At 41.7% G+C, this 11,870-nt stretch overlaps 1 protein-coding gene across 1 annotated transcript; it reads left to right on the top strand.

The window, feature by feature from the left end:
- The first annotated feature begins 1,136 nt into the window (after window positions 1-1,136).
- Window positions 1,137-2,258, top strand: LOC112917597 (small ubiquitin-related modifier 1-like). Its single transcript, XM_072765102.1, has one exon. The coding sequence runs from the start codon at window positions 1,191-1,193 to the stop codon at window positions 1,494-1,496; it is 306 nt and encodes a 101-aa protein (XP_072621203.1). The 5' UTR covers window positions 1,137-1,190; the 3' UTR covers window positions 1,497-2,258.
- The last annotated feature ends 9,612 nt before the right edge of the window (window positions 2,259-11,870 follow it).

The following is an 11,870-nucleotide window of genomic DNA, read 5'->3' as shown; positions in this document are numbered from 1 at the left end:
TAGGGACAGGTTGGTAGTAAGAAAGGGGACCACAATGTAGTCTCTTATCAATGACAGAGATCTGGAGTGAAAGGGAAGAGAGATATAGAAAACGGAAAACTATGTTGTGGTCAGTTAGCCTCACTTCAGGGGGATGCTGGGAGATGAAAGGGAAACTGGGATCCTTTAACCAAAATGCAATATAAATATCAAGGAAAGGAATAAAGTACTGATGCATGCAACAATGTGGATGAACCTTTAAAGTGTTATGCTGGGCACCCCTGGTGGCTCAGCGGCCGCCTTCAGTCCAGGGTGTGATCCTGGAGACCCGGGAGTCCCAGGTCAGGCTCCCTGCATGGAGCCTGCTTCTCCCTCTACCTGTCTCTCTCTCTCTCTCTCTCTCTCTCTCTGTGTGTGTGTGTGTGTGTGTGTGTCTCTATGAATAAATAAATAAAATCTTTAAAAAATAAATAAATAAATAAAAATAAAGTGTTATGCTGAGTGAAGTTAGCCAGATATAAAAGTTCACATATTGTATGATGCCATGTATCTGAAAAATCCAGAATAAGTAAGTCTATAAAGACAGAAAGTGGATTAGTGGTTGACAGGGGCTGAGAGGAGGGGGAATGAGGAATGGCTGCTCTTTGGGGACCGGGTTTGCTTTGGGAGTGATGAAAATGCATGGTGTCCAGATAGAAGCGCTGGTCGCTCAACATTGTGAATGTATGTAATACCACTGAACGGTACACAATAAACAGGTTAATTTTATGTTGAGTGAATGTTACCTCAATAGAAAATGATTTTTTCTAACTGCAGCATAAACATATCGGGGCAAAGAATACAAAGTGGTTTTGGATAGACTGCAGATATTCCAGGATTGTGTCAGATGTCACAATTTGGAAAATCCCAGAAGACTAAGCAAGTCATTTCTGGTGATGGGGACTTCAGCCCTCACTCAATTATCTACAACATAACACAAGCTTCCAGTTCCAATAGCCTATGATCTTATCACTCCTCCCACCACATGATAATGGCTTTAACAGACATGAGGGAACACACACCCACAAACATGGTCATCCTTGGCATCAAATATCATAGGATCAACAAGTTACAATGCATCCAAGGGGAGACGGATTTGTAAACCCCGGAGTGAGGTTCTGCCTACCCGAGACCACTGCAGTGAGGAGACCCTGGGTGAAGCCAACGTCACCATGTCTGACCAGGAGGCAAAACCTTCAATTGAGGACTTGGGGGATAAGAAGGAAGGAGAATACATTAAACTCAAAGTCATTGGACAGGATAGCAGTGAGATCCACTTCAAAGTGAAAATGACAACACATCTCAAGAAACTCAAAGAATCATACTGTCAAAGACAGGGAGTTCTAATGAATTCGCTCAGGTTTCTCTTTGAAGGTCAGAGAATTGCTGATAATCACACTCCAAAAGAACTGGGAATGGAGGAAGAAGATGTGATTGAAGTTTATCAGGAACAAACAGGGGGTCATTCAATGATTTAGATATTCTTTTTTTTTTCTTTATCCTCAATCCTTTTTTATTTTTAAAAATAGTTCTTTTGTAATGTGGTGTTCAAAACGGAATTGAAAACTGGCACCCTATCTCTTTAAAACATCTGGTAATTTGAATTCTAGTGCCCATTATTCATTATCACTTGTTTTCATTGTGCTGATTTTTGGTGATCAAACCTCATCCCCCTTCATATTGTCCTTTCCTTTTTAAAAATTACATGTGTGCACAGAGAGGCCACCTTTTCCAGGACTGTGCATTTTCAGGCTTGTGATAAATAAGATCGACCAATACAAGTGTTCAGGATGACTTTCCAATTGGCCCTGAAGTTCTAGCATGTGATTGCTTCACTCCTGGACTATGACTTTCAGTGGGAGATGGAAGTTTTTCAGAGAACTGAACTGTGGAAAAATTACCTTTCCTTAACTTGAAGCTTCTTTTAAAATTTGAGAGTCTGGACCAAAAGAAGAGAAATATCAGGCTGGAGTCGAGAAGACAGAGATGATGACAGTAAATGACTAACTCCAAAGATGGCTTCACTGAAGAGAAAGCATTTTAAGATAAAAGTCTTGTCAGAAGATCCTAGAAAAGTTCTAATTTTCATTAGCAGTTAATAAAGTTATTCATGCAGAAGTGTATTCAGCAGAACACTGCTCTTTTTATTTTATTTGTATTTTTTGGCCTGGGATATGGGTTTTAAATGGACATTGTCTGTACCAGCTTCATTAAAATAAACAAAATATTTGTAAAAACAAAAACAAAAACAAAAAAACAATGCATCCAAGGGAAAGTTACAGAAGAGCCCAGGATTCAAAGAGCTAATGATTCAAACTTTTAAATAAAAACTAATGTTTATTGAATATTTACTCCTTGCCATGCACTGTTGGCAGTACTTGTATGCGCACTGATTTATCTCACCTGCACAACAGCTGTTTTACAGCTGGGGAAGCAGAACTCGAGGAAGGTTAAGGAGCTTAAGTTTATGTGAGGTCATACAGCTAGCAAAGGTGGAGAAGAGATGTGAGCCCAGACAGTCCAAATCCAGTACCTATTTGTTTAACCTCTGTGCTCTATGGCATCTCTGTAAGCAGAATCCAATTTCTTTTAGGTTCTAGTTTAGCTCTAAGGTTGGTGCTAATAGCCCCATCTTGGTCATGGCTACACTGAGGAATCCAAGAGTCATTAGGAAGAGTAAAGGACAGTGGACTGCTAGACAAGAGATCAATGTTTTATTTTTTTTCTATTTATTTATTTATTTATTTATTTTATTATAAATTTATTTTTTATTAGTGTTCAATTTTCCAACATATAGAATAACACCCAGTGCTCATCCTGTCAAGTGCCCACCTCAGTGCTCGTCACCCAGTCACCCCCACCCCCCGCTCACCTCCCCTTCTACCACCCCTAGTTCGTTTCCCAGAGTTAGGAGTCTTTCATGTTCTGTCTCCCTTTCTGATATTTCCCACTCATTTTTTCTCCTTTCCCCTTTATTCTCTTTCACTATTTTTTATATTCCCCAAATGAATGAGACCATATAATGTTTGTCCTTCTCCGATTGACTGACTTCACTCAGCATAATACCCTCCAGTTCCATCCATGTCAAAGCAAATGGTGGGTATTTGTCGTTTCTAATGGCTGAGTAATATTCCATCATATACATAAGGCACATCTTCTTTATCCATTCATCTTTCGATGGACAACGAGGCTCCTTCCACAGTTTGGCTATTGTGGACATTGCTGCTATAAACATCAGGGTGCAGGTGTCCCAGCGTTTCATTGCATCTGTATCTTTGGGGTAAATCCCCAGCAGTGCAATTGCTGGGTCATAGGGCAGATCTATTTTTAACTCTTTGAGGAACCTCCACACAGTTTTCCAGAGTGGCTGCACCAGTTCACATTCCTGCCAAGAGTCCAGGAGGGTTCCCCTTTCTCCACATTCTCTCCAAATTGAGGAAGACACAAAGAGATGGAAAAATATTCCATGCTCATGGATTGGAAGAATTAATATAGTGAAAATGTCAATGTTACCCAGGGCAATTTACACGTTTAATGCAATCCCTATCAAAATACCATGGACTTTCTTCAGAGAGTTGGAACAAATTATTTTAAGATTTGTGTGGAATCAGAAAAGACCCCGAATAGCCAGGGGAATTTTAAAAAAGAAAACCATAGCTGGGGGCATCACAATGCCAGATTTCAGGTTGCACTACAAAGCTGTGATCATCAAGACAGTGTGGTACTGGCACAAAAATAGACACATAAATCAATGGAACGGAATAGAGAATCCAGAAGTGGACCCTCAACTTTATGGTCAACTAATATTCGACAAAGGAGGAAAGACTATTCACTGGAAAAAAGACAGTCTCTTCAATAAATGGTGCTGGGAAAATTGGACATCCACATGCAGAAAAATGAAACTAGACCACTCTGTTTCACCAGACACAAAGGTAAACTCAAAATGGATGAGAGATCTAAATGTGAGACAAGATTCCATCAAAATCCTAGAGGAGAACACAGGCAACACCCTTTTTGAACTTGGCCACAGTAACTTCTTACAAGATTCATCCATGAAGGCAAGAGAAACAAAAGCAAAAATGAACTATTGGGACTTCATCAAGATAAGAAGCTTTTGCAAAGCAAAAGATACCATCAACAAAACTAAAAGACAACCTACAGAATGGGAGAAGATATTTGCAAATGACTTATCAGATAAAGGGCTAGTTTCCAAGATCTATAAAGAACTTATGAAACTCAACACCCAAGAAACAAACAATCCATCATGAAATGGGCAAAAGACATGAACAGAAATCTCACAGAGGAAGACATAGATATGGCCAACAAGCACATGAGAAAATGCTCCGCATCACTTGCCATCAGGGAAATACAAATCAAAACCACAATGAGATACCACCTCACACCAGTGAGAATGGGGAAAACCAACAAAGAGATCAATGTTTTAGATCCATCTTGGTCATTGCTATGGTGACCATGGGCGGATTTTACAATCTCCATGGCCCTCGGTATCCTCTTCTGTAAAACTGAGAATTAGGCTAGATCAAGTTTTCCAATTATTTAAGCAGCAAAACTCATTCTTAGAATGAAATGTACTTAGAAGGCCAACATGCACAGGAGATAAAAGTATGGAGCTTTTCTGGATGAAGGTGGCAGAGGAAGAAAGCAGAACCCCTCTCCATGCCCCACGCAGTTCCTGAGACACTTTCTTGGAACCCCCATGACCCTGTGGAACAGTTTGAGACCCACTTGAACAGAAACTCATGCAGTTCTTCTGAAAATAAAACCTAAAAATCTTAATTTCAATACCACACCTTTAGGCTTTCTTCAACATGGTGGGGAAACTTAGAATATTCTAGTCACTTTGCTCAAAGATACTTGTTTGGATTGGTGTCCTTATACAGAGTTGGTGAAGATTTCAGGTAAGAAGTGCAAGTGAGGGGTGCCTGAGTGGGTTAGTCAGTTAAGCGTCTGCCTTCTGCTCAGGTCATGAACCCGAGGTCCTGGGATTGAGCCCCACATCAGACTTCCTGCTCAGCCAGGGATGGGGGGGTTGCTTCTCCCTCTCCCTCTGCCCTTCCCCTCCACTGACTTGTGTTTGCTTGCTCTCTCTCAGGTGCACACACACTTTCTCTCAAATGAATAAATCTTTAAAAAAAAAAAAGAAGTGCAAGTGGGGTCCCTCCAGGGATGTAACGTCAGACCAACATAAAAATGTTCAAAACCTCAGCCTTCCGAGGATCTCCCCTCTTGGGAGACAAGCTTTCAACTCAGAATCTGTATGTTTTGTCTAAATACTCTCTAATTACGAAGCTGCATCATTTATTAGAGTTTTACATCAATCAATGCAGTATGACTTCATTCTTCATAAAACTTGATCCTGACATCTTGCTGGATTCCTGCAATTAAACTTGGTCAATGAATAATGGGTCAAGAAATGTCAGGAGAGGCTGAGTCTCTCATAATCATTCTGGTAAGATCAGCTGACAGAGACCTTCAGGGAAGAGAACTTCTGCTGTAAACGTCCATGCTCAAGTCAGCCCCTCTCACTCCACAGGCATTTATAAATTCAAGTTTGCTGCAGTGCTTGGAAGAGGTTATACAACTGTTATGGTGCAGTGTTCAAGGCAGACGGCTACCCCATAACTCAGAGGCCAAGACAAACAGGAATATATTAATAGCAGCCATAACATAAAGATAATTTATTTTCAGTATCTGGGAGCTAAGGGGATCAGCAGATAGACTGTTAAGCATTTAGGCATTAAAGCAGTGGAGCTTTATGGGGTGGAGGGTGCGGGGGGGGGGTGCGGTTCAGCTTGCACAGGAGTTGGACTGAGAGAAAGATTGATCTCCTTTGGAAACAATGCAGCATCTGAACCAATTAAGCTAAAAACAATTATGTGGTTATGGGCAACACCAGACAAAAAGGAAAAGATATGTTCCTACTAAACCCCCTTGCTCTGCCATCTGGGTGGCGTATACCATCCCAGGGACAAGCATTTCTTGGTACTGGAAGGGAGATTATACCAGGAAATATTTTTCTTTTCCCAATCCCCTCTCCCTCCACATCATGGTTCAGGTTGCTGGCCTGACAGTAGGAAACAAACAAACAAAACTTCACTATTTGAATTTAATAAAATATCACAGTACCTTTCTTTGGGGAATGGCAGGAAAGAATTAGAAGGCTATTTCTCTACTTTTTTTTAACCCATAAAACCTGAAGTGAAAGAAACATTTTGCAGTTTTTGTTTTTCTTTAACACACAGCAGGGAACACATTTTGATTGTGTACTCCCAGAACAGATACTACACCCTCCCCAAAATGTCACGAAGTAAACTTAATTAGAAAATAGTCTGACTGCCCAACAGGCTGACCATAACATCACAAAATTTTGTGCTTATGCTGTAAACTCACACAAAATGCTTATAATCAACCCTAAAAAGTAATAATATCAATATTGTTTTGCTCTTAGGAGCTAACATCAAAAATTAAATGTCACAGGGGTATACATCACTGGCGGGCTGTGTTGAAAAGTGAATTGATGTTTATCAGCTACGAGGTAGGACATGGCCTTCTGCAGAGGCATAAAGGCTACCGGCACTCTCGCTCGTAGCTTCTTCCACATCCAGTGAGTCATCCTCATGCTCTCAGATGTGCTCCGCTCATTCATTCCTAGCCTCTCCTCACCCCCTTCCTTCTCACGCTGTACTGAGCAGGAATTTGAATCAAACTGACCCATCTGTCCCTGGGCTTACTCCCCACTCAATTTTTCACCTGAATCCAACATCATCATTCTAATATACATATGTGACCATGACACTCCCCTCCTTAAGAGGTCCAGGGGTCCCTGTTCCCCACAGGATCATCCAAATGCTTTAGCAAAGCCTGTAAGCACTTCACCATCTTGCCCACCTCACCTTTTTAGCATTTTCTCCTGCTCATCTTCCCCTTTGCCCAGCCAAACACACATAGACCTCCAAATCCTACTTCCCTCAAACCATGGAACATACTCAATTACACTTGTAACTGTCTCTCCTCTTCCATTTGATAGGCCATCAGAAATGCCAGCTCCTTCAATAAAACTTTCCAACATTCCTAGGCAGTTGGTTTTCTTATCTTTCAAAGCATTTGCACATATGTCTACCAGTAATCATTTGTTCTCTTGTTTCCAGTAACTGCCTTCCTTCCTGAGTTATCTTATATAGGTGCCAAGAGAGAGACTGTCTTTGCATAACCAGTACCTTGCACAGTAGCGGGTACAGAGCAGGCCTTAATAAATGACTACTAAGTGACTGTTAAATACAGGAGTAAAAGAATTCAAGTGTTTACAATCTCAGTGAGAAAAGAAGACAAAAATATGTGAAGTTTAAATACTTAGCAATAGAGATCAGTGATAGTTCAAGTCAACTGATAGACGAACATGAGAGAAAAACAAGTGTCAAAAAAAAAAAATCAGTATTTTGCAGGAGGGCCTCTCCAAGAGAAGGTATTTGAGTCTCCAGTGGTTGAAGAGGATTTGAATCAGAATACAAAAGACAAAGCCGCATTCCAGGAGGCTGGAATGTGAGAGAAAAAAGAAAAGCAGGAAGGCTCAGCCTTGTTTGAAGGCTAAAAATAAAGCCATCCAAGAACCATTTTGGAGGCTTCCAGTAAACTAGTCCTCAACAAGAAAATGTCTGCCACTCCACTGTGCAGAACGCACAGGGCAAGGACAGGAAAAGCATACTGCCACATTCACTTCTAGAGCCCATGTGTACCCCCACCATGCCCCTTGTGGCTTGCCTACCAGCTATTGACCTGGGGGTGGGGGATCACACATCATTGGCCCTGCTCTGCTGAGACACCATCACCTGCAGTCAGCATTTACAGGTGTTGCATGGATCATGGAACCACAGAACATGTTTCCATATGGCCAGAGGTCATTCTTCCACTCTAACTGTAAGTAGGAAACAACTCTTTCCCCTTCCCTTCCCTACAGTCACAGAAATACAAATCCCACAGAGATGCAAATAATTCAGGTTGGAAGAACTAGAAACTGCAGCATTTTGTAGAAGGTATTAGAAGGGAGCATCCCCAGAAACCAGTGCTTAGAAACTATGCTTTGACAGGTACATAAATGAAGCCCAGTAGCTGGTAAAATGCATCATAAAGAGAGAAGGTGACTTTCTAGCACAGTCCAAACAAGAATGCCACAGGATATGCTGAGGAGACCTAGCCTGGGCTGGTACAGAGGCCATGTCCATGGCCACACTGGCTGAAGGTTTGCACCAGCTCCTCAGAAGCGGGATGGAATGTTGGTGCCTGCTTTAGTCTTCATAATTCATTAACTATGAATGCATATACTAAAGTACATAGACATCCCCCGGTGGGTCAGAAGTGAAGATGTTCCCAACAGAACGCAGAACTTTTGTTCATCTTAACCAAATCCCAAGATAAAAAAGACTGCTGCTCATCTGCCAATATCCACTGGCACACGTCCCACCCGGCTGCCCAGAATAAAGATTACATTCCCCTCTTCCAACAGACCAAGTTCTAGTTGTGGGACTGCGAGGGAGTGTGAGCACTGCAGTTCAACTTTCAGCTCCCCTTCTTTCATCCTGTCGCTGGGACTGTGAATATGCCAGGGAGCCATCTTGGGCCATGCTGGCAAAGGCAATGTTCTAGGTGTGGCAGTTGCCCTAACAAGATAGAGAGGACCTGGGTGTCTGACACTGGGAGACACCGGCTTGCTTGAAGGAGAATCAAATGTCTGCCCCCACTTAATTCACTGTGATTTAGGGTTTCTTTTACAGCAGCTGAATCTGTAGTCCATCTAAAGATGTCATGTACAAATACCTGGGTTATGGATCCTACCTGACAGAGCTAAGACTCCATGGCCCTAGAGGAAAAGTCTGAAAGGCAACCTCCTATGTAACTTTCTCATGATGAGCCCATTGCCTGTACACATCACTCTGATGCTGTACTCACAGTGCAGTGAATAAAAAGACATCAGAAAATATCTCTTCATTGATTGAAAGCCTATGCGCTTTGAGTCAAGAGAAGGAAATGCAAACTCTAAGTCTGTCCATTCTCAAAATATGAACCCTTATAAAAGTCCTGAGCTGGATATGAAGAGCTGTACTTGGTAATTGCTTACTGCAACCCCTTCACTTAAATGAGAGACGTAATACTAGTCAGAAATCCAACTTTCGTAATTCTCAATGCAGGCTCTCCATACCTGACCGCCACTTTGAAGGAATTCACAGTCTAAATGAAGACTCATGAGCAGTGAAACATCATGTCAAGCAACTGATGTTATAAGACAGTGTTGCGTGGATGTGTGTGATTACATGTTGCTTGTCCTTTTCCTTAATTGGCAGTCATGGGTTGAGCTGCATTTACTTAGGCCCATTTTTGTTAAACTGGATTTAGTAAGACAACTGAAAGTGCTCCATCCAAGGAGCACGGACATGACCTCTTCCAGCTGACTTTTTCTGAAACAGTTACTTGAAAGATCCAGCTGCAGTTCCACATCCCACCTCTGCCCTGCTCTTGTGAAGTCTGCCTTCCTGGCATTTACAGCAGGCTGAGGAAGTAATGAGGAGATCCGAGAGCTCCCACATTAGCCAAAAGGAGGAAGCTCTCACTCAGCAGGTGGAGGTTTCTCCCAGGGAAATCCTGGAGGCCCATTGTTCCTGTCAACCACTATAATGTGCCCATAAATTTCATCTGACAGAAAATACGATGTCAAAGGAGTAGAAAGTAACAAAACCCCAAAATGTAAAAGCATCCTTGCCAGAATTCAGCTATCCTCCATACATAGGACTGAAGGTACAAGGAAAGAAACCATCCATACACTCTGCACCCACACCACTGCAGCTGCCTGCTGGGGCTTTCTAGGGCAGTGAGATCAGGGCAGTGAATGGGGACTGGGTTTTACAGGTATTAATCTGCAGAACTACAGAACACTAGATGCACCACATCGCCAAAAAAAAGTTGGCTTATTTGTCAGCTTGATCGTTTCAATGGTGGGCCCAGAACCCATTAATTTTCAGGGCTCTGCATAAAATGATACTTCAGGGCTCCCTGTTTCCAATATGTTAGGATTGTTTTTTAAAAATTGATTGATTGATTGATTTTAGACAGAGCGTGTGCAGGCACACATGTGCAAGTGAGGGAGGGGTAGAGGGAGAAGGAGAGAGAGAATCCCAATCTCCATGCCTAACTCTGAGCCTGATGCAGGGCTTGATCCCACATCCCTAAAATCATGACGTGAACTGGAATCAAGAGTGTGGGGGCTCAGATGAAAAGGTATGGAATACTTCCAAATTTGTTTTATGAGGCTAGCATCACCCTAATTCCAAAATCAGACAAAGACTCCACCAAAAAGAAGGAGAACTGTAGACCAATATCTCTGATGAACACAGATACAAAAATTTTCCACAAGATACTAGCCAATAGGATCCAACAGTACATTAAGAAGATTATTTACCATAACCAAATGGGATTTATCCCCGGGATGCAAGGCTGGTTCAACAATCGTAAAACAATCACTGTGATAGATCATATCAACAAGAGGAAAAACAAGAATCATATGATCCTCTCAATAGATGCAAAGAAAGCATTTGACAAAATACAGCATCCATTCCTGATCAAAACTCTTCAGAGTGTAGGGATAGAGGGAACATTCCTCAGCATCTTAAAAGCCATCTATGAAAAGCCCACAGCAAATATCATTCTCAATGGGGAAACACTGGGAGCCTTTCCCCTAAGATCAGGAATATGACAGGGATGTCCACTCTCACCACTCCTATTCGACAGAGTACTAGAAGTCCTAGCCTCAGCAATCAGGCAACAAAAAGAAATAAAAGCCATTGAAATTGGCAAAGGAGAAGTCACACTCTCCCGCTTTGCAGATGACATGATACTGTACATAGAAAACCCAAAAGACTCCACTCCAAGATTGCTAGAACTCATACAGCAATTCAGCAATGTGGCAGGATATAAAATCAATGCCCAGAAATCAGTGGCATTTCTATACACTAACAATGAGACTGAAGAAAGTGAAATTAAGGAGTCAATCCCATTTACAATTGCACCCAAAAGCATAAGATACCTAGGAATATACCTAACCAAAGAGGTAAAGGATCTATACCCTAAAAACTACAGAACACTTCTGAAAGAAATTGAGGAAGATATAAAGAGATGGAAAAATATTCCACGCTCATAGATAGGAGGAATTAACATTGTGAAAATGTCAGTGCTACCCAGGGCAATTTACACGTTCAATGCAATCCCTATCAAAATACCCTGGACTTTCTTCAGAGAGTTGGAACAAATCATCTTAAGATTTGTGTGGAACCAGAAAAGACCCCGAATAGCCAGGGGAATATCAAAAAAGAAAACTAGAGCCGGGGGCATCACAATGCTGGATTTCAAGTTGTACTACAAAGCTGTGATCATCAAGACAGTGTGGTCCTGGCACAAAAACAGACACATAGATCAATGGAACAGAATAGAGAACCCAGATATGGGCCCTCAACTCTATAGTCAACTAATATTCCACGAAGCAGGAAAGACTATCCACTGGAAAAAGGACAGTCTCTTCAATAAATGGTGCTGGGAAAATTGGACAGCCACGTGCAGAAGAAGGAAACTAGACCACTCTCTTTCACCATACACAAAGATAAACTCAAAATGGATGAAAGATCTTAATGTGAGACAAGAATCCATCAAAATCCAATAGGAGAACACAGGCAACACCCTTTTTGAACTTGGCCACAGCAATTTCTTGCAAGATACATCTGTAAAGGCAAGGGAAACAAAAGCAAAAATGAACTATTGGGACTTCATCAAGATAAAAAGCTTCTGGACAG

The sequence above is a fragment of the Vulpes vulpes genome, chromosome 8 (assembly GCF_048418805.1).
Source record: "Vulpes vulpes isolate BD-2025 chromosome 8, VulVul3, whole genome shotgun sequence".
Taxonomy (NCBI): Eukaryota; Metazoa; Chordata; class Mammalia; order Carnivora; family Canidae; genus Vulpes; species Vulpes vulpes.
This window is presented reverse-complemented; position numbering and strand designations above follow the sequence as displayed.